The sequence below is a fragment of the Mustela putorius genome, unplaced genomic scaffold (genome assembly GCF_011764305.1).
Source record: "Mustela putorius furo isolate JIRA1106 unplaced genomic scaffold, ASM1176430v1.1 tig00003875_pilon_pilon_pilon, whole genome shotgun sequence".
Lineage (NCBI taxonomy): Eukaryota > Metazoa > Chordata > Mammalia > Carnivora > Mustelidae > Mustela > Mustela putorius.
This window is the reverse complement of record NW_025422026.1, coordinates 3,376,530-3,398,546: the sequence shown is the minus strand read 5'-3', so window position 1 is coordinate 3,398,546 and position 22,017 is coordinate 3,376,530. Positions and strand designations below refer to the sequence as shown.

Sequence of the window (22,017 nt, the reverse complement as noted above, 5' to 3'; positions counted from 1 at the left end):
TGCTGGAAAGCTTCCCCCGACTTCCAGATCTTCTCCCCGAGCCCTGCCACCCTGTGCTGCCCGCACCCAGGAGGCGGACCTGCGCAGCCTGCATCAGTGCCCTGCATCAGTGCCCTCCCGTGTCCCGTGGCTCCCACGAGCACTGTGGGGCACTGGAGACGGGGGCGAGGGAAGTGTAGTTGCTTCCTTGGCTCTCACTGTAGGGTTGATATGAGCTGTAATTCTTAGTCATGGCTTTAGTGCCTCTCAGGAAACCTTTACACACAGCGTCTTGTCCCATCTCGCACGGGAGACCCAGGCAGATAATGTGAGTCATCGCATGCACAGAGCCTGCCTGGTGCCATTCCGAAGGGCCGTGTCAGCCCTGGGCTTTCCCTGCACCCTGTCCACACCTCAGCAAATCGTGGGTTTTTAGAATTCTCTTCAAATTGTCCCTCTCTGAATCTGCCCTCTGTGTTGTGCTGGGCCCTAGGTCTCCTCCCTAACCCAGTGGACCGGATCGCTGTATATAGAAGGTCAGCCTCACTCTCAGAAGTCTGGAAATGGTTCGTTGGTGTTCCTTCATCTGGACCTGGAAAAAACCTTAGTCACCGTGATTTGGGAGGCCTTGGTAACATTTGCAGGAGAATTTTCTTTTACAAGAACAAGAGGTCCAACCAACCTCCAAATTAGGAGTTTGCGCCAAGGGTGTGGATGGTCGGTCCATCTGGCTAACTCAGGGAGGGCACCGGTTGAGGTGAGGAGTCACGGCACTGGGGCGGCCTTCTCGGTGTTGCGGCTCGCTGGAAGGATCCGGCAAAGAAGAAGCTTCCTCAGGGGCTCTCTGGGACTGTACCTACCCGGGGCTCAGGGAAGCTGGGCCTGGCTGGCTCTCCCCTTCTGGTCTCCTGCAGAGAGAGCTTCCCAGGAAGAAGGTCTTCACTCGCTCTGGGGTTGCCATGGGAAGCAGGACTTGGCCAATGTGTTTGTGTCTGGGGAACCGTCTGAACCATGATGTGCTTGGGTGTGGAATGTGGTGTAAGCCCAAGCTGGAGAATGAGACAGAGCAAGTCACAGGAGCCTGGAGGTGTTAGACGTGTGTCCCGAGGGATCTGTGAGGGGTTTTAAGAAGGTGGTGAAATAATTGGGACCAAATTGTTGGAGAGGGTCAGCCAAACCCTGGAGGCCATTGGTGATCAGGGTCATAAGCTATGGACAGCCAGGCGTCCTCCTTATCATGGTGTCAGTTACTGAGGGTCAACCACAGCCCTGAGGGAGACGGTCCTCCTTCGGCTCCAATGTCAGAAGGTCACCAGTGGCCCGCCGCTGTGTCACATGCCCACGTCCTCCCCCTGGCTCCATCCCCTCGTGCAGGCATTGTGTCATCACACGTTCTCACAAGAGGAAGCAGGAGTGAGAGCAGCAAGATATTTTGAGGGAAACTGCATTCATTTCACTTTTATTATGTATATTGTGACAATCATTCCATTTTATTACGAGTTATTGTTCATCTCTCTTTTCTAAAAGATTTTATTTATTTATTTTAGAAAGAGGAAGCACGCAAGCAGGGAAAGAGGTAGAGGGAGAGGGAGCGAGAGAATCGCAAGCGGACTCCCCGCTGAGCAGGGAGCCCGACGGGGGGGGGGGGGGGGGGCTCGATCTCACAACCGTGAGATCAGGACCTGAGCTGAAATCAAAAGTTGGATCCTTAACCAACTGAGCCACCCAGGTGCCTGTGGTTCATCTCTTATTGTGCCTGTTTTATTTTTATTTATTTATTTATTTTAAAGATTTTATTTGGAGAGAGAGAGAGAGAATGAGAACCAGTGAGTGAACATGAGAGGGGGATGGTCAGAGGGAGAAGCAGACCCCCTGCTGAGCAGGGAGCCTGCGGCGGGACTCCATCCTGCAACTCCAGGATCATGACCTGAGCCGAAGGCAGTTGCTTAACCAACTGAGCTACCCAGGCGCCCTGTGCTGAGTTTATAAATTAAACTTTATCATAGGTATGTATGTATAGGAAAAATCATGTATATACATAGTGTTCGGTACTATCTGTGGTATGAGGCATCCACGGGGGGTCTTGGGATGTATCCCCATGATAAAGGGACAACTGTATGCACTTTTCAGTAGAGGATCAAAGGAACTGGAAAGGGAGAGGAAAGATCCAGGGGTAAAGAGCATCTCTCATTAGTGCCTCACGCACATCTTTAGTTCTGTGTTTAATATGTTCCAGTTGAATTAACTTGTCGAGTCTGTGTGACAGTTTGAGTGACATTTTTATGTCATTTATCCAGTGTATACATTTAAACATTTTTTGTTGTTGTTAAAGGCTGTAAGGTCGTATTAACCTGAAAGAATGTATTTACTGTTAACAAAATCTGGGTCGTTTGTGATCTCCTTAAATAACCTCTGTGGTAACATTGGAATGAACATTTATTTGATGTCTGGGAAGTAATATCCCAGTGGAACTTATTTTATTTTGGGTTGATTTTAATATGGAGCTATTAATATAGCATTTCCAATAAGTGACCTTATATGTGAAATCTGTGTTTAATTATTAACATTTTTGCAAGACTGGTAGAACTGTACTCTTTATTATAAGTCACAGATTTAAGAACTTGTCAGGAAAATATTTTATGATTTGATTTATGCATGGGGATCCATGAAAGGCAAGGAGTCCTTGAGTCTTTATGAGATCATGAACACAGTTACTCCTACAATAGTCTTGGCTTTTTCCAGTCCTGTTATATAATGAGTAAACAATATATTTTTTGAATTTTTCATCCAAAAATATTCCCCAGCTAGAGCTTCATTTAGGAAAATATGATTTCCTAAGAGATCTTTAAGCCTGATAGTTTTTTTTTTTTTAAAGATTTTTTTAATTTATTTGACAGGCAGAGACCACAAGTAGGCAGAGAAGCAGGCAGAGAGAGGAGGAGGAAGCAGGCTCCCTCTGAGCAGAGAGACCGATGCGGGGCTCGATCCCAGGACTCTGAGATCATGACCTGAGCCGAAGGCAGAGGCTTTAAGCCACTGAGCCACCCAGCCGCCCCAAGCCTGATAGTTTTAAACAAACAGCATGATGTGCATTTTGCTTCTCTGAATGTGTTTCCATGGGTTTTCTTCTAGTGGATTTTTTCCCCCCTTGAAAAAAAAAAGAACTTTTATTAGGTGTTTTATTGCATAAATGGTACATGTTCGTTGTATAAAAGTGGGAACCATAGATAATCAAAGGGAAGAGACTAGGAAAGCATCTGATTCTAACATGGTTACAAAATAGAGATGAACCAAGCCTGAGACCCCACCGGCGATCACACGGAGGGAGAGAGACTCTTGGGGATGGTGAGGGTCCGCTGGCACCTTCAGCAGAACTGGCACATCCTTGGAAAGCACACATCCCCGAGGAGGCTCTCTTAACCAGGTAGCAGGTGCCTCTGTGTCAGCTGCTTCTTGCTCTGGGGCCCTGTGTCTGTCACGGTCAAAGGCTGAAGGCTGCTTCTTTGTCATCACACTCCTCCAGCACCTGTCACTGGCTGTCCGGTGGCTCGTCCAGGCCACTCCTCCACGAGCACTGATTCTTGAACTTCAGAAGCCCTTGGTCTTTGTTCCTGTATGGGAAATTCACACGTGTGTCTGGGTCGTGGGCATCCGTCAAAGGACGGGTACCCCTCGTGTCATCACCTGGATAGAGCCAGACGCTTCTGAAAAACAGAAGCATAGCTCTGCTTGCCACACAGACAGGGGAAAAAGAAGTCCCCAGTGAGATACCCGAAGAAGGTTGTGGTCAGGCGAAACTCAGCAGCAGGTGCGTTCCTTCCAAGATGCAAATTGCCCGCTGCCTGTGACGATAGGTCAGCGGCTGGGTTTGCTGGATTCCTGATGTGTAACGTATAAAGGACTGATAACATAGCATTCACATAATTAGTGAAGACAGCGTATGGAGATGCCCGTGAGGAGGGAACCAGGAATGGTGGTACCCAGCTGCGAAGCCTAGAAGTTGACTCTTCAGAGTTACCTTCAGGCCAGCCATCAGGCTGACACCCATCCACCAGCTTTCATGGTCCCTGGAGTTCAGGGCTGGGGCAGGCCGAAGTGGGGCTGCCTACTAGCCCTGTCTTGGGAGGCTGCCCGCACCCCCCAGCTCAAGAACATAGCCCCACCGGCCGGACCGGGGCCGCCAGATGGCTGCTTTCTTCCCTCCCCTAGCTTCTTCTGCCCCTAACATTGGACGATGGTGATGGGTGTTATTCCTTATTTTTATTGTAACTCTAAACTGTGTCCCCAGATTCTAAGTCTGATTAGTTGGCTGCTGATTTGGCATTACAGTCTGCTTACTACTTAAAAAAAAAAAAAAAAAAGGCAGAAATAGGCATTAATGGAATTTCGTAAGATTAGGGAGCTATGTCCAGCATGTTTACCAGGGACCTGGGCGGACCAGGGAAGTTGCAGAGCTGAGCAGAGTGGCTCATAGGTGGGTGACAGGTCAGGTTCAAATGCATTTTGATAAGACAGCGCTCTGGGCCAACGCCAACAAGAGGACATCCGGCAGTGATTCCTGTTAAGTCCTGCAGAAGCGAAGGTGGGAGCGAGCAGGTTCTGCTGTCCCTGCTTTGAAAAAGACGCTATTTCGACCTTATTGAGACATTTGCTTATAACATTTATGAGATGAGGTGTGATTTGTTACATGTGTGCTGTTTTAGTTCAATCCTCCTGCAGCGAGGGTTGTCATTTCCATTTTATAGGTGAGTTTTAGAAAGGTTAAGAAATGTATCCAGGGTATCCGCTTAGCTTTTGAGCATTTCGCGATACGGCCTCTGTGATGGGATCCAAGAAATGGTGTGTCTGAAAAGGAAGGGAGGGAGAGAAGGAAGGAAGGAAAGAGGAAACTCAGAAACTCAGATTTTATTGGAAGAAACCTGGAGGGTTGGTCAGTGCATGGTCCGTGTTGTATCCTGGACAGGACATTTTAAGATGAAACACGCGCACACTTAAGTGTGTGCAGAGTAAATATTTGTGGAAAAGCTAGGACAGTTGAAGGGAAAGCTCTGGCAGGGTTCTCAAGCAGAAGCTGATGGAGACCAGCGGTCCCCTGCCCTGGGAGGAGGTCCGGTCCAGGAAGGAGCTGCTGTGTCACCATCAGGAGGAATACACGAACATACGTGTGCAGAAACGCCCCAGTGGTGCTTTCCTCTGCCACCAAGAAGCTTTTCTCTGACTGTCTGCGCTCGCCGCGTGCTGCTGGCATCGGAGGGAGAGGCCAGAACTGGGTGCATGTCGGGAATATGACTGCTGCTCTTTGGGTGAAGAAGCATCCGTGAGAAGGAGCCTGGGGAGACCGGCTGAAGACTGCAAAATCCCACCATCATCTTCCCAGCCAAGGGCAGGAGAAGAACTTGAGGACCCCTCTTGAGATGTGGTTTTTTTCTGTTTTCTTTGGGGGGGAGGCGAATATCTCACTGACCTAACTAGAGAGACCAAATGCCTACATTTACAACATGATTATTTTAGTTATTTTAAGATCAAGATTCTTTTTTCTTTTCTTTTTTTTTTTTTTTTTTATTTTGGTAAGTAAAGGTGGAGAAGTTATGGAAAGAAATCCGACTCTAACTATAAACCGAACAGATGGGATAGTGGGAATAAAAACAAATTAAAGCAATATTGCAAGGAACTCTCAACTTTCATTTAAAAATATATATGATGATGTTTTTCAACTTTTCACATTCAACCTATCGGTAGATCGGGTGACAAAATGAAAAATCAATTTCAGCTGTGTATATTTTAAACGTTTACCTAAATTATTTGGACTTACCAGCCCAGAAGTCCAGATGAATGTATTAAAGTGCTATTTATGTATGTGTGTGTGTGTTTTATGAATTAGAACTTTATTTTACATTATGTTATACACAGGATGCAGTTCCACTTGGTGACATTTAGTGTAGAAAATGGAACTGAACGGTGATCTAATTAGAACAGTAAATAATACGGGTTTAATTAGCTCGTGTTCCTGATGACAGATTTGATCAGTTCCCAGATATTTACCCTTTCCATTCTTTTCGTTGGACTATTCCCGAAGTGTTGCCTCGAGCAGGACCGTGCCCGGGGTTATGAATAGGTAGCTTGGCAAGAAGCCATGAAACCCACTGACCCGTGAGTCTGGGGTGGAAATGATTGGAAAAATCCCTCCTTGGTTCATTATTCCATTTCACTTTTGAAAGCCCTTTCTACAGATCCCCCTCTTAATTTAAAAAATAATTTTTGGGGGGTTAGATGAGATAACATGGCCTAAGGGCTTAAGGAAGCCCATGTAATATCTAGTTCAGCTGTTCACTGTGGTTTTATTAGTATTAGGGTTTCCTTCATAAACGTTCCTGTTCTCTGACTTACAGCTTCCCTGTTAAATTCTCTCTGACTTGAACTTTTCTCTGCATCAATGTGGTCTGTCTTTGCTTGCTTACAAATGTTAAATTCAAGTATGACAGCATTTGCTTTAAAGAAAAAAATTGTTTGAAAAAATGCAGAGAAACAAAAACAAAAGAAGATAAAATCACTCAGAGTCTTCGAACCTGGAAGTCGCCATGGCGAACGTTTTAAGTTAACTCACTCCTTTCTCCATGTACTTACACAGTTACCTATATGAAAATGATGCAGTCTTCCCCTGTGTTCTAAGGATTGCCTTTTACCTCCTTCTTCAAAAAAAAAAATTGTTTTTGAGAAAGATGCCCAAAAAATGCAAGTTCAGATAAAACTAACACCCATTACAGCACCCCATGGGTTCATCAGATAGAATGCTTCGTCGTATCAGCTTCAGATCTTTTATGAGGGTGAAGGGGCTATATGACATTCAGCTGGTATCCCTTTGTTGTGGACAGTGTCTGCTCCGAGTCCCACATCCTCTGTTCTCAGAGGCAGCTTGACCCTTCCAACCCCTATGCTTGTCCTTGCGGTATGCTTTTGCGTATACACTCACATACCTGCACCTTTATCCAAAGGATGAAGAGATTGCAAATGCCTTGGGCATTTTTGTTTTAATGTAAATAAAGTGGAAATTTAATGGAAATCTAGTCTTTTCCTTTATAGCTTCTACCCCCCTCCCCCCCGTATAGAAATAAGTGTTTTATTGCTCACAATTTTTAGAAAAGTTCTTGGCTTAAAAAATATTTTTTTTAAATTTTATTTTTTTTGTATGTGTGTGTGTTCCAAAGTTCATTGCTTACTTTGTTGACCTGTCTAGGACAGTCTTGCCTCGGTCAAGTCTATAGACTGTTTATCTATAATTTTTCTACTATTTTAGAGTCTCAGTGCTTTTAATAAAAATTTCCAGTGTATCTGGAAATCATTTTGGTGTATTTTCTGAAAAAGCCCTCTTTTTTTTTTTTTAATTAATTTATTTCAGTGGGAAGGGGCAGAGGGAGAATCACAAGCAGACTCCACACTGGACATAGAGCTCGATGACCTTGGGCTTCATCTCATGACTGTGAGATCATGACCTAAGCCAAAACCCGGAGTCGAATGCTTAGCTAGCTGAGCCACCCAGCCATCCTGGTTTTTGTTTTGTTTTTATAAACATTCATCACTCTGACTTGTGGTTCCATCTTACCTCCTTATACTTGGGTCTGTTTCTGGACTCTTCTTTTTAAAAAAAATTTAATAGATTTTCAGTACTTATCACAATGCCAACTCTCTACTCTTAATTGAGGCAATTTCCCTTCTTTTCCAGTTTTTTATTGGCTCCTGTAGACTTACTCCACCAGATGAACTTCGGAATCATTTTGTCCGGTTCAGTAAAAATTCCTTTGGGGATCTTGGAGTTGTTATAAATTTATAGATTAGTTTGGAGAGAAGTAACATTTTATAGTTTCAGGTCTACCCACTTAGGACTATGTACGTTTCTCCATTTATTCAATGGAGCCTACTCTAGGCCCCTTAGTGAAGTTTCGTAACTTTATGTAAGTAAGACACATCATTTCTTCTCATATCTACACCTACATATGTCTATATATTTTTATTTTTATTTATTTATTTATTTTTAAAGATTTTATTTATTTGACAGACAGGGATCACAAGTGGGCAGAGAGTTAGGCAGAGAGGGAGGGGAAGCAGGCTCCTCACTAAGCAGAGAGCCCGATGAGGGGCTTGATCCCAGGACTCTGAGATCATGACCTGAGCCGAAGGTAGAGGCTTTAACCCACTGAGCCACTCAGGTGCCCTGTCTTTGTATTTTTAACTTATACATGTCCTCCTCTTTTCTCTAGAGTATCCCAACATAAGTCAATGGTGGCCATTTCAGAACACTAATTAAACCAAATTAGTTATTTGGTTTAATTAGTGGACGCTTCTCTATTTTCTTGGATTCCCAAGGCTTTAGTTACATTGTTTTCTTGGGATGGGGCCCATTTCAGGAGATTTCACAAATCCTCATGCAAAATAATTTCCTTGGAGTGAGCGCCTATCTGCCTAACAGAAGGGCAAGGCAGGATTTCAGTGGCGAGAAGTCTTAGGTACAAGTTGGGGACCCTGCTGTGTTGGTTATAAAACATAACTTTGTCTATTTAAATTTTAGAATGATAAAATTTCAGAGTTACAACTGAGCTTAGAAGCTGCCTGGACAAAACCTTCATAGGAAGGGTACTCATGTGTCACTAGTTTCCATATACAACTGTCGTGTGTGTGTGTGTGTGAGTGTGTGCGTGTGTGTGTGTGCGCGCGCACATGTGTGTGTTTAATGTAGCCATTCCAAAGCAAAGCACTTTTAGGCAACTTTCTCTCTGTGAACAACTTAGAATAAGACTAGAAAAAACTGGAAAAATGTTAGGATGATTCTAGCATATGTGTCTTAACTTACTGTGTTTTTTCACATTCTAGACCTCAAGAAACATGCATTCTGATGAAGAGAAGGACAGCAACTGGGATGCTTGGGGCAGCTGGAGTGACTGCTCTAGGACCTGCGGGGGAGGGGCTTCATACTCTCTGCGGAGGTGCTTGACTGGGAGGTGAGTGGTGGTCTTATGGCTCTTCTCTGCGGATGTCAGTGCCTTTGAAGGTTGGGGCTGGGGAACAGCTTGCTTCTTGGCTTCAGAAGGAAGCGGTAGGGCGGTAATATGACATCTGCTGTATATAAACATCAGTCATCCTCATGGTACTATATTAAATAGCACTGGCCCCATTTTCATGAGAGAGGCCATAGTCCATCCACCTGAGACTCCCAGCTCAAAGGAGCCTGGGGCACTCGACACTTTAAGCTTTGCGGGAGGGAAGGCAGGCATGTTAAGTCACTCGCCCCAGATTGTCCAGACTAGGGATAATGGCTCAAGTCTTCTGAATTCTAGCCCTAAGTCATCTCAGTTTTTTCACTTTCTCTGAGCAACCGATCGATTAAGAAGGCAATGTACATTCTGTTTTCACACCTTAGGTATGCTTATATTACATAACGTGTTAAAATGTAAGATTGGCTCCTTCAAAAAAATCCATTAGTTTGTTATGATGAGCTCACACTCATCATTGTTTTTGGGACAATTTAAGGTAATCCTTTGTAGGACCATTTAAATCCCAGCAAAGGATTCACCTCAGCTGTCAGGTAAGACAGAGCCCCAGGTTGATGGAACCTGGTGTCCCGGTTCTGGACCAAAGGAAGGCGCCAGGATCATGGCAGGTGTCTTCAGATATGGGATATTGAAAAGCAAAAGGGTAAGTTGATTTGCCCTGGATGGTGTCAAGGTGTAGATCAGAAATGCAGGGAGAACACATTTTGTTTAGCTCATGTCGGGATTTGTTGATGTCGCTGTTCTATGGGATATTTAAGAGTGACTACATATACCTTCCAGTTTCCTTGAGACCGTGCATGGCAGGTCAGATGGGAGATCGTCATGTGGCCTTGCAAGGGAGGACCCTTGGTTCACTGCAGGACAGCAGGGGAGGCTGTTGGAGGTGCTGTTGGTGTCATTACCCCAGGCTGAGCTCTAACTCCCAGCACTGGGCTCTACGCGAATGGTTGCAGAACTGAACCCAGGGATTAGTCTTGCACAAAGTGGTGTACCTGCTTCCCCAGTACCATTACCTTGGGGAGGAAGCGAAGACCCTGTTACTCCTGTGTCACACTGTGTGGAAGGATGACAGGATGTGATGCTGTACCGGCATGTCTCTATCCCATTGAGGCCTACAGTAGGAGGACCAGGTGCCTATGGGCAAGGGTCAGGGAGGGGCTTCTCATGTGTGGAATAGGATTTTTTTCCCTCTGCTGTTCAGTCCCTTGGGGGAGAAGTTTCCAGCGTAGAGTCTGGTGCCCAGAAGGTAGGACTTTGGCACTACTCTATCACCTCCAGATCTGAGGAGTGTGAATGATTTGCAATCAGTGGTGGGATTCAGTTGGAAAAGGAATGTGGTTCATTCGTGTTTGTCTTTTTTTTTTTTTTTTTTTGTAGCAGCTTTATTTATTTATTTTTCATTTATTTATTTTCAGCATAACAGTATCATTATTTTTTCACCACACCCAGTGCTCCATGCAATCCGTGCCCTCTATAATACCCACCACCTGGTACCCTGACCTCCCAACCCCCCGCCACTTCAAACCCCTCAGATTGTTTTTCAGAGTCCATAGTCTCTCATGATTCACCTCCCCTTCCAATTTACCCCAACCCCCTTCTCTCTAACTCCCCATGTCCTCCATGCTTTTTGTTATGCTCCACAAATAAGTGAAACCATATGATAATTGACTCTCTCTGCTTGACTTATTTCACTCATTTCTCCTCCAATCCCGTCCATGTTGCTACAAAAGTTGGGTATTCGTCCTTTCTGATGGAGGCACAATACTCCATAGTGTATATGGACCACATCTTCCTTATCCATTCATCCGTTGAAGGGCATCTTGGTTCTTTCCACAGTTTGGCGACCATGGCCATTGCTGCTATAAACATTGGGGTACAGATGGCCCTTCTTTTCACGACATCTGTATCTTTGGGGTAAATACCCAGGAGTGCAGTGGCAGGGTCATAGGGAATTTCTATTTTTAATTTCTTGAGGAATCTCCACACTGTTCTCCAAAGAGGCTGCACCAACTTGCATTCCCACCAACAGTGTAAGAGGGTTCCCCTTTCTCCACATCCTCTCCAACACATGTTGTTTCCTGTCTTGCTAATTTTGGCCATTCTAAATGGTGTAAGGTGATATCTCAATGTAGTTTTAATTTGAATCTCCCTGATGGCTAGTGATGATGAACATATGTAGAAGAATGAAACTCGACCATTCTCTTACACCGTACACAAAGATAAGCTCAAAATGGGCAAAAGACCTCAATGTGAGACAGGAATCCATCAGAATCCTAGAGGAGAACATAGGCAGTAATCTCTTCGCTATCAGCCACAGCAACTTCTTTCAAGATATGTCTCCAAAGGCAAAGGAAACAAAAGCGAAGATGAACTTTTGGGACTTCATCAAAATCAAAAGCTTCTGCACAGCAAAAGAAACAGTCAAGAAAACAAAGAGGCAACCCACGGAATGGGAGAAGATATTTGCCAATGACAGTACAGACAAAAGGTTGATATCCAGGATCTATAATGAACTCCTCAAACTCAACACACACAAAACAGACAATCATATCAAAAAATGGGCAGAAGATATGGCAGACACTTCTCCAATAAAGACATACAAATGGCTGTCTTTTTTTTTTTTAATAGTATACACTTGTATTTGTTAAAAAGAACCAGAGGAATATATTGAAGACTATGAGTGACCACTTTCATCGTTCTGTCATACAACCCAAATGCTTACATATTTATTGGTTATTTTGCTAATTAAAAAATGACTTTGATTTTGTCTGGAGTATAATTTTGCTAAGTGATCTATTTTAGTGTGTGTGTGCATGTGTGTGTGTGTGTGTGAATGTGGTGAGCGTGCATCTTCTCTCTCCTAACTGGGGCCAGCTGATCATTAAACACTTCGGAGAAGGAAGGGAAGTTGCTAAGCTTCTTCTGTCTTTTCTGCACCTATTCAGGAAGGGAAATTTGGGCATGATGAGAACAACAGGAGGAGGAGGTCTGCCTTGACATTGGAGAGCATGTCTCGGTGCCCTGTGGTTTGGCAGACGTTTAAAGCTATCTCCTTCTGCTATGATCCCTCTGATACATTTCTCTGAGGCAGTTTCCTCTTTTCTCCCAGTCTCTTGGCATGTCTTGCCAGCAGTGCCCTTGAGATGTGCTGTTCACAGTCCTGTCTTGGCAATGCTGTTGCTCCCTCAGCTCCTGGACAAGTAGGCACACTGCGGGGGTCCCCTTGTTGATGTCTCATCAACCCTCAGTGGCCATCTTGGCAGGTTCCCAAGATAGCGCTGTGCTGCCTGACTTGCCTGTGGCCCACCTCTGGCTCACCAGAAACCCTCCTGTGAGCTTTGCTAAGCAGACTCTTGAAGTGCTGGGAATCAGTGTGGTAAGACTTACTCTTCACACACAGGTATCATGACCAATTTCCCCGTCTTTAAATTGCTGAGGTATGAATTAGCCACTAACCAACTGCAGGAGACATGGGTTGAACTCCTTAAGGGGGTACCCCTAAATTTCATCCCCTTGGTCTGGGGTTAGCAGATTGAAGCCATCATCACTTTCTTTGTTCTTGGTGGGGCAGAGTGGAAAGTAGGAGCATAGCACACACTTCTCAAAGAACTCTTCAGAAATCCTTCCTCTTTGCAATCCTCCATGAGAGGTCTTCAGCACCAGATCCTTTTAAAAATCAATCAGTCTTCTATTATCTATCTATCATCTACCTATCATCCACCTTCCAGTAAAGGACAGTATTAGGTTAGTTTCAGGGGCATAGTAAAGTGACTCAGCAGATCTGTATACTCTTCGGTCCTCACCATTATAACTGCACTCTCAATCCACTTCACTTCTTTCCCCCACCCATGACCCCACTCACCTCCTTTCTGGTGACCATCAGTTTGTTCTCTATACTTAAGAGTCTGTTTCTTGGTTTGCTTTCTTGGTTTTCTTTGTGTTGTCTCTTAAATGGATTTGTTTTTCTCTGACTTACTGCACTTGGCATTATATTTTCTAGATCCATCCATATTGTTGCAAATGGCAAGATTTCATTCTTTTTCATGGCCAAGTTATACTCTTCTGCGAACACATCTTCTCTATCCATTTATCTATTGTGGGCACTTGGGCTGCTTCCATAATTTGGCTGTTGTAAATAATGCTGCAACAAACACGGGTGCATACATCTTTTTAAATTAATGTTTTCATTTTCTTTGGGTTAATACCCAGTATGGAATGACTGGATCTCTTGGTAGTTCTATTTTAAGTTTTTAAAAGAATCTTCATACTGTTTTCCACAGTGGTTGTACCAGTTTGCATTCCTGCCAACAGTGCATGAGGGTTCTTTTTTGTCCACATCCTTTGCCAACACTTGTTTTTTTTTTTTTTGTTTTTAATTTTAGCCATTCTGACAGGTATGATGTCATATCTCATTGTGGTTTTGATTTGCGTTTCCCTGATGATGATGAGTGATACTGGGCATCTTTAATGTGTCTGTTGGCCATCTGTAGGTCATCTTTGGAGAAATGTCTCTTCATGTCTTCTGCCCATTTTTAATTGGATTATTTGGGTTTTGTGTGTGTGTGTGTGTGTGTGTGTGTGTGTTGAGTTGTGTAATTTCTTCATGTATTCTGGATGATAACCCTTTATCTGATATGTCACTTGCAAATACCTTCTCACCAGGGCGTTTTGGTGCCTTAAGATATGCAAGAAGTTTAACAATTATGAATTTAACACAGAGCCTGCCCTCATAGTTCTTATAGGAGAGGGTTATGCAACAAAGAATTCAGAGAGTGGGAGCAGCATACATAAAGGTGCTAGAGCAGGAAATGAAAAGAGGCTTTTATGCCAAGAGAACCCCAGACAAGGGAGATAGCAGAATGGGCCAAAATTGAAGAAAAAGGTAGATTTGTGAGCCAGGGCAAAGAATCTGGTTCTCAGACTTTCAAAACTCAAAGCTAGTAAAAGTTTTTTTTAAAGGGCATATTTGGAATTAATATAGGCTGTCAACTTTTTTATTTAGCCAAATAAGGACACAAATAAATATGAACAAACAACTTGACTGTGGTCTACCATCACAGACTTTTCAAAAAAGAATTAGAATCAGAATCTTGTCATTTCAATGTCTAAAGGTAGGGTGTACTCTTGGATTTAAAAACCTGTCTTTAAATTGAATTCATTTGGTTTTATGAAAACCCACTCTTTTGCTCTTGTTTGTCTCACTTGGCTTTGGATTAATAAAAATGATTGCAGATATTAACAGCTCACTGATGGGCAACTGGAACCAGAAATTTGAGAAGTAAACATAGTCATGGACTCAGAACCTGAGATTCTAAGATCACTGAAGGAAGCAATATGCGGAAAAGTGATTTGATCAGAGCTATACTTTTTATCCAGGCACTCACTAATTCTTAAGCAGTGAGAGGCAGAGAAGCCAAGGAGGAAGCAGTTTCAAAGAGGCTGAGAAGCTAAGCAGATTTTTTGGTGTTCTCATGGTCCTGGAACATAAAAATTGGGGTTCAAAGCCCTGGAGACACCTCAGGTGATACACTGGTATTCCTGATGGACTATACGCTAGGAGAAAGGTTAAAAAAAAAAGTCCTAGGGGCGCCTGGGTGGCTCAGTGGGTTGAGCCGCTGCCTTCGGCTTGGGTCATGATCTCAGAGTCCTGGGATCAAGTCCCGCATTGGGCTCTCTGCTCGGCGGAGAGCCTGCTTCTCTCTCTCTCTCTGCCTGCCTCTCCATCTACTTGTGATTTCTCTCTGTCAAATAAATAAATAAAATCTAAAAAAAAAAAGTCCTAAATAGACTAGATGTTATTAAGACTGAAACCCAGTTTTGAATGAGCTTAACTCTACTTTGAGTGATAAAATGTGTTGTTATTGCAGCCGCCTCCAGGAAGCTTTAAAAGAAGAAAACCCTAAAATACCCTGGAGGAAGATGACATCAACTTGAGATTATACCAATTTTCGTAGATCATTCCCATAATTTAATAAAACATTACCAGTCTTACCATGAGACAGGATCAAGAAGAAAAAAAGACAATAGAAAAAGGTCCTGGAGCTATTAGATCTACATGTGGAAAACAACAACAACAACAAAAACCCTGTAATAAATATGACAAAATGTAGGATTTTACCAGAGGACTGGAATTCATAAAGTAGAGTCAAATGGAAATTTGAGAACAGAAGCCTGTGATAGCTAAAATTAAGAACTAAATAGATAATGTTCACAGCAGATTAGAAATAGTAGGAGAGGTTTGTAGAACTATCCTGGGTAAATTATAGAGGGGAAAAACACAGGAAATAGAATAATGAAAATGTCTAAATCATGTGCAACTGGACTCCTAAAAGGAAAGGAGATAGGAAATAGAGTAGAAGCACTATTTGAAGAGATAGTAGCCCAGAATTTTCCAAAACTTCTAAAAGTTACTGCTATGGAGATGTTAAGCTACAAATTCAAGAAGCTTTGCAAACCCCAAAGAGAGTGAGTACACATAACCACATTATAGCAAAATCTTAAGAGAAGCTAGAGAGAAAAGATCTATTATCTCCAAAGGAGCAAAAATAACATTGACTGGTAAATTCTCATTAGAAGATAATGAAATGAACTGTTGAATATATTGAATGAAAATAACTATTACAATAGAATTTTCTGCCTATTGTATGGAAAAATAGCCTTCATATGTGAAGGTGAAATAAAGATGTTTTTAGACAAACAAAAACTTCAGAACTCTTTGCTACCTGAACAGTGTTCAAAGAAGTGCTAAGGGGATTTCTTCAGGTAGAGGAAAAATGTCCCCATATAGAGGATGGAAACGCAGGAGGAAAAGAAGAGCAACTGAGAACAGAAGTGTAAGTGACTCTGAACCACTTAGAGCAGTAATAGTAAGATTTGCAGGATTTAAGTGTATGTAAAATTAAAAGAGAGGGAAACCATGGCATGAAATTTGGGAAGGGAGCGAATGGAGTTAAAATGATCTAATGTTTTTGAATTACCTGGAAAACCATAGAAGTAACTAATTTACCTTTGATTTTTCCAAGTCAGGGATGCGTGTTGTCATTTTTAGGGTTACCGTTAAAAGCATAATAAGAAATTCTATAACAACCAGCTATCATAGAGAGAAGTAGAATAATGATAAAAATACTTGGTTGATTCCAAATAACTCACAAAGGAGAAAACTCTAGGAGAGGAAATGGAAGTAGAGTGAGTGCGACAAATAGAAAAGAAACGTTAAAATGGTAGTTGTGAACCACTAGATAGATCAGTTGTTACATTAGATGTATATGGACTAGGTAGTCCAGTTAAAAGATGAAGTTTGTTAGAGGATAAAACAAAAATCATACACTGTTTACTAGAGACAAATGTTAAGAACATCTGAAAATCATAGGAAGAAGCTATGACATATGACACAAAATGAAAGGAAATTGGGGATGCTATGCTGGTGTCAGAGTAGAAACTAAAGAAGCGTTGTCAGAAAGAGAGGGATCATCTATATCAATACTTGGAAGATGTAACTTCATCCATCCTTACAGGCAAGTTTATAGCCCAAAACACATGTATTAGGAAAGACTTGGCTGCAAATAGTTGATGGTCGAAGCTTCCATTTAAGCAATAAAACCTAATTTTTAAAAATACATATATACATGGGGTGCTTGGGTGGCATGGTTAGCTAAACATCTGACTCTTGGTTTCAGCTCAGGTCATGATCTCAGGGTTGTGGGTTCAAACTCCATGTTGGGCTTTGCACTTAGCATGGAGTCTGCTTAAGACTCTCTCTCTATTCTCCCCCTCCCCTCTGCTGTCTCTCTTCCAAATAAATAAATAAACCTTAAAAAAAAGTGTGTGTGTGTGTGTGTGTGTGTGTGTGTGTGTGTGTGTATCTCCAAGTCCCTATACTCCAAATACCAGGGGTCTGGATTAGAGTCAGTATTTGGTCAAGTCCCTTGTTAATACAGTTCTGGATCTCCGTGGAAGAAGTGTCCTCTGACTGGGTGGGAAGCACTTGTCTGGGTCTACTGCAGCTCTGGGGTCAGCATCTCCATACTGGGAGACCATCAGGAAGCACAGTAGAAGGCATTCATGGGAAGAAATTTGCCTTTCTGCTGGACAAATTTCTTTTCTATGATTTTTGTGGCTTTCCTTTATTTGAGGTAGTTTTGGCATTACCTATCCCATATGTAACCCTTCTAGAGTGCCAGAGCCGCTGTAGGCACTGAGATTTTACAGGGACCCGCAACCAGTGGGATCATATGTGCCTTCACATTTTTGTCTTATGCTGGCCAACCCCATGCTCTTCTTAATAGCTGGGAATTGCGTCCACTTTAATTTACCGGGTATAGGAAGGTTCTCCTATGGATCTCTTTGCCTCCTTCCAAGGCAGCCTTCCTTTCTGTGTGCAGGGAGTCGTATATTTCTACACCCCCTTTAATTCAGACTTGCTTACACTGTATCTCAAAGTTCTTGGCTTGTGTCTAACCTCTTTGGCTTTCTAAGTATGATACAGAGATGTCCACTTATTAACGTGCCTTGTTGATCATTTCAGTATGCGTTTGTATGGGGGAGGGAGTTCAACGTCAGTGTCCAGATTACTATTTCTATTTAAAATCTTCTTTTTTTCTTTTATGTTTTTCTCTGAAGTTTTACCTCTGGCCATTTGGAAATTATATATATGATCTGGGTTTTTTTTTTTAACTGACAATTAAATTGAAGATGTTCAAAAGCCATATTCTAATAATTACTTTATAGCTATCAATGCCCATAGCAATGCTGAAATAGTTTCTTCTGATATCTCCAGTGCGAGAGAATGAATGTTTTACGCTTTTCCTCTTCACTTCCGCTTCTTGGGTTTTGTTATTATCATTGTTTGAGATTTTATGTTCAGCTAATTGGCAGCGGCATTTTCCTTTCTGTCTTTTCTTTTGTAATCCTATTTCAGACCCATGTTGAAACTTCACTGTGTGTGTGTGTGTGTGTGTGTGTGTGCGTGTGCATGTGTGTGCACATCCATGATTCCTGTGCTCATTATCGGTCTCCTTAATTCTTCATTTTGAATCACTTTGTTGGCAGGGATAGGTTTTGAGCTGTGCTTCTGGAATTTTCATGTGCATATGAATCACCTAGGGATCTTGTTAAAATATAAACTTTGATTCAGTAGGTCTGGATTGGGGCCCAAGAGCTTTCAGTTCTAACAAATTCCCAGGTGATGTCAATGCTGCTTGTCCATAGACCACACTTCAAGCAACAGGGCTTTATGGCCTTTTTAATTTCAGGAAAAAGCTGTGGGTCTTATACTTTATGAGCCCTTGTACATCTGAAAATGTCTTTCTCTTGCCTTCACACGTAAACAGTGAATGGCTTATTTAGGAATAACATTCCTGAGACAGAGATTTTCCTTCTCAAGAACCTCTCCAGAGGTTCTTTTTCCGTCACGTTCGGTCTACACTGTGGCTGCCCACAGAGCCAATAGGCCAGTTTGAATTTTTTTGTTGTTGTTGTTCATGTGTAGATAACCTATTTGTTCTGTCTGGAAGCCTATGGAAGACTTAATTTTTTTTTTTCTTCATCAAGTCAAGAATTCTGTAAGGTCGTGTCTAGCTCTCAGTCTTTTAAAATTTATTTCTCCCTGGCACATAGCACCCATTTTTTGGTTGAGCAAATTTAGATCCTTATTTATTGTAGGAAAATTTTTCTTCTATTGTATCATTTGCTGTTGGCTCTTGCCCCTTTGTTCTGGGCCTCACGAACATCCGTTACTTCCACCTGCCTTCTGCTTCTGTTGTGTTCTCTCCAATCACTTTCATCTCTTTTATCTTTTTGTATATTTGGGGGTGATTTTTAAAGACCCTTGCCACTTGAATTTGTGTGTGTGTGTGTGTGTGTGAGAGAGAGAGAGAGAGAGAGAGAGAGAGAGAGTCAACTTATTGACTTCTAATGAAGTTTTAAAATGCTCCTATGGCATATTTCTTACCTTACATTCTTTCCTTCAGGTTGAACCTGACCCATTTCTGTCTACTGTCTCAATCATCTACACTGTATCTTGCATGCATTTGAGTCTTTTTTTTTTTCTTAGTATGATATCTGGCTAATTCTTACTGATTGTGCAAGGTCACCCTCATTTAGGAAACCTGTCTTGACACCTTGGTGTAACTTTGATGTTCATCTGTTGTGCTTTTTATATTGTTGGCAAAATAAGAGTCCTTTTAGGGAAGGGTCAAAGACATCACCATCACCACTCCAATGTCTAACATAGTATTTAACATGGGATTCGGACCCAAACAGTGTTAACTGAATGGGTCATTGAATGTGAGCTCACTATCAACTTGTGTTTTTTGGTCAGTGCTCTTCCTTCTGACTAAAGTGGTCTTTCCCCCTTTTTCTGGTTGGCACGTAGTTGACCTTGAAAACTCTGCTGAATCCTCATTTCTTCCTTTAAGCATTTGTTGGCAGTTCTCGCCCTTTACTAGGTTATGTGCCACTCTTCCATGTTTCCATGGGATCTTGTGAATATTTCTATAAGACTGTTTATTTCACCATGTTGTTTTATTTTTGTTTCCACAACTGAGACCAAATTTTGGTGGCATAGACTGTGTCTTTCATCTCTTTATGTTCAGTGTTACTACTGACAAACGTTGGAAATTAGGTAAATTTTATTTTATAAATAAACACATGAATTAATAAATCCTGGAGTTGATAAAAGAGATACCTACTTAACTATAGTATACGTCCATGGGGTGGGTTAAGTGTTGGCCATTTTGTGAAGAATATTGAAAGCTAAATTGGGAAATATGGATTTTTTTACAGTAAGATTTTTTAAAAGTTTTTGCATGTTTATTTACTTATTTTTAAAGGTGTACATGTATATAGTTTAAAGAGCCAAATAGCTCAATGAGGCTTGAGGAGAAAAACAAGTGTGCGGATCCCCTACTTGTCATCATTTCATTCCTTAAGGGTGACTGATTGTTTTCATATTTATTCTGAATTTCTAAAGCTTACATTGCAACTTCTTGGTTGTTCAGTTGTAAACATTATCTATCAGATTTATACTTTGGGAGACGAGGATTTTAGCAAGCTCTCACATCTCTCATTCCCTGACTGCAGCTGTGCTGCACACATGCATACATGCAAACACACTCTCTCTCTCACTTCAGTTCCTCATCCTGGGGTCACACGCAACTTTGGCCAGACCACGGTTCAATGTTTAAATTATTACGACTGTGATCCTTATACTACTCACAGCTGAGTCATGTAATAGAGTATGATTATTTTTCCTTTCCTGAGTATATTTTCCTTTCCTCTAGAATCCATAATTGGCTCTTCATGGGTTTGCTTGCTTTCATCATTTTCTACATGTTTATCACTAATTCAAAAAAAAAAATGAGCTGTTCTAATTTTCAAAAATTTTTCTAATTTTCATTCTCTTTCATCTTCTCTTAGACTTCTCTCCTGGAGAATTCCAGACAGCCTGCTAATTGCTCTCAAGCCAGGAATCAGGGCATCCTGAGTCTCATCTCTCCGTCATCCTGTGTGGGTCATTTACCTCTCTCCAGGGTTCGACCGCCTGGTCCCTAATCACTGCTCTTTTTTTTTTTTTTTTCTTAACTTCCTCTTCCTTTTATGAAATACATTTTTTTCCAGGAGCTTCCTGGATATCTGAAAATGTCTTGATTTTATTCCAAAGTGGAAGGATGGTTTTCCAGGTACAGAATTGTATGGAAAATGATTTTCCCTTAGAAACTCAAAGGCTTTTGTCCTCCAGTTTCACTGTCTCCCGACAGAGTGCTGTTACTATAAAATCTGAAGGCATTCTGATTTCCTACTCTTTTTCCCTCCTCTCTGGATGTATATAAAAGCATTTATCTGCTCCCATTTTTCTGAAATTTCATAATGCTGTGTCTTGTTGTGAGTCTGTTCTCATCTACTGACTTATACTTACCACGTGCTCTTCCACTGTGAAAATTCATTCCTTTAAGACTTATTTCTTTGATGATTTCTTCTCTTCATTTTTCTCTGTTCTATTTTGTTGAAACTCTTATTATTCAGATACTAGGCTTTATTTTCTTCTCTTTGTCCATTTGCCCGATTTTCTGGGAAATTTACCTAAACTGTTATTTTCCAGCTTGCTAAATACATACACTCTCTCTCTCTCTCTCTCTATATATATATATATATATATTCTAAATAGTCTAAATATATGTGTATGTAGTGTGTGTGTGTGTGTATGTGTGTGGTGTGTATTTCTCTCTATTTTCTTTTTCTGAGATTTTTTTTATTCCTTGAATTAAAAAAATAGCATTCTGTCCCTGTTCTCCAGATGCAGTATATTTTCTTTTATGTCCAAACATATAAACAGGCTTTCTGGGGAGGAAGTTTTCTTTTCCTCCTATAGTCCTAGTTCCTTCCAAAATGCTGTTTTTCATTTCATGTTTGTCATTAGGTTTCATGTAAGAGACTTTTCTAAGATTTCTGATGATCTGTGTATGTTCGTATTTAAGAACAAGAGTTGTAATCTTGATTGTAGGGGTGCGGTTGGTTTATCTCATTGCTGGATGATGTTCTAGGTGTTTTATTTCAGGCTGCTTTGACTTGTCAGACAAGGATCTTTGGATTCCAATGGTCTAAAAACCGAGTAGGGCTGAAAGCTAGGGTCTCAGCTCTAAATATGTGAATTTTAAAAAATTTAATCCCCATTTTCAGTAACTTTTCCCTTAATTGAACCATGTTATCTCTCAGTCTGGAGACTTTTTGTTTTACCCTCTTTAGATAATAGTGTGCAGTGTTTTGCCAAAGTAAGGAAAGGGAGCCGGGAGTCTTAACTGCTCCTTAGGCAGACTTTCAACCAATTTTACTGTTTTTGGCCCCAATTTTATCCCATTTCCAGAAATATCTCATGTGCCTCTCCTAGAGCCTTTTGTGAATTCTGCAGAGCAAATTGAATTGCTTTTAAAAATTCCCCACTGCTGTCTTTGGACTTTCTTTCTTTGGTCTGTGAAATCCAAACATATCCTTAATATGA

At 41.7% G+C, this 22,017-nt stretch overlaps 1 protein-coding gene across 1 annotated transcript in view; it reads left to right on the top strand.

The window, feature by feature from the left end:
* Positions 1–22,017, top strand: part of ADAMTSL3 (ADAMTS like 3) — a 339,169-nt gene that overhangs the window by 94,530 nt on the left and 222,622 nt on the right. The window contains exon 4 of the mRNA XM_045067215.1: positions 8,845–8,974. Within this exon, the coding sequence (XP_044923150.1) occupies positions 8,845–8,974 (130 nt within the window). The remainder of the gene's footprint in view (positions 1–8,844; positions 8,975–22,017) is intronic.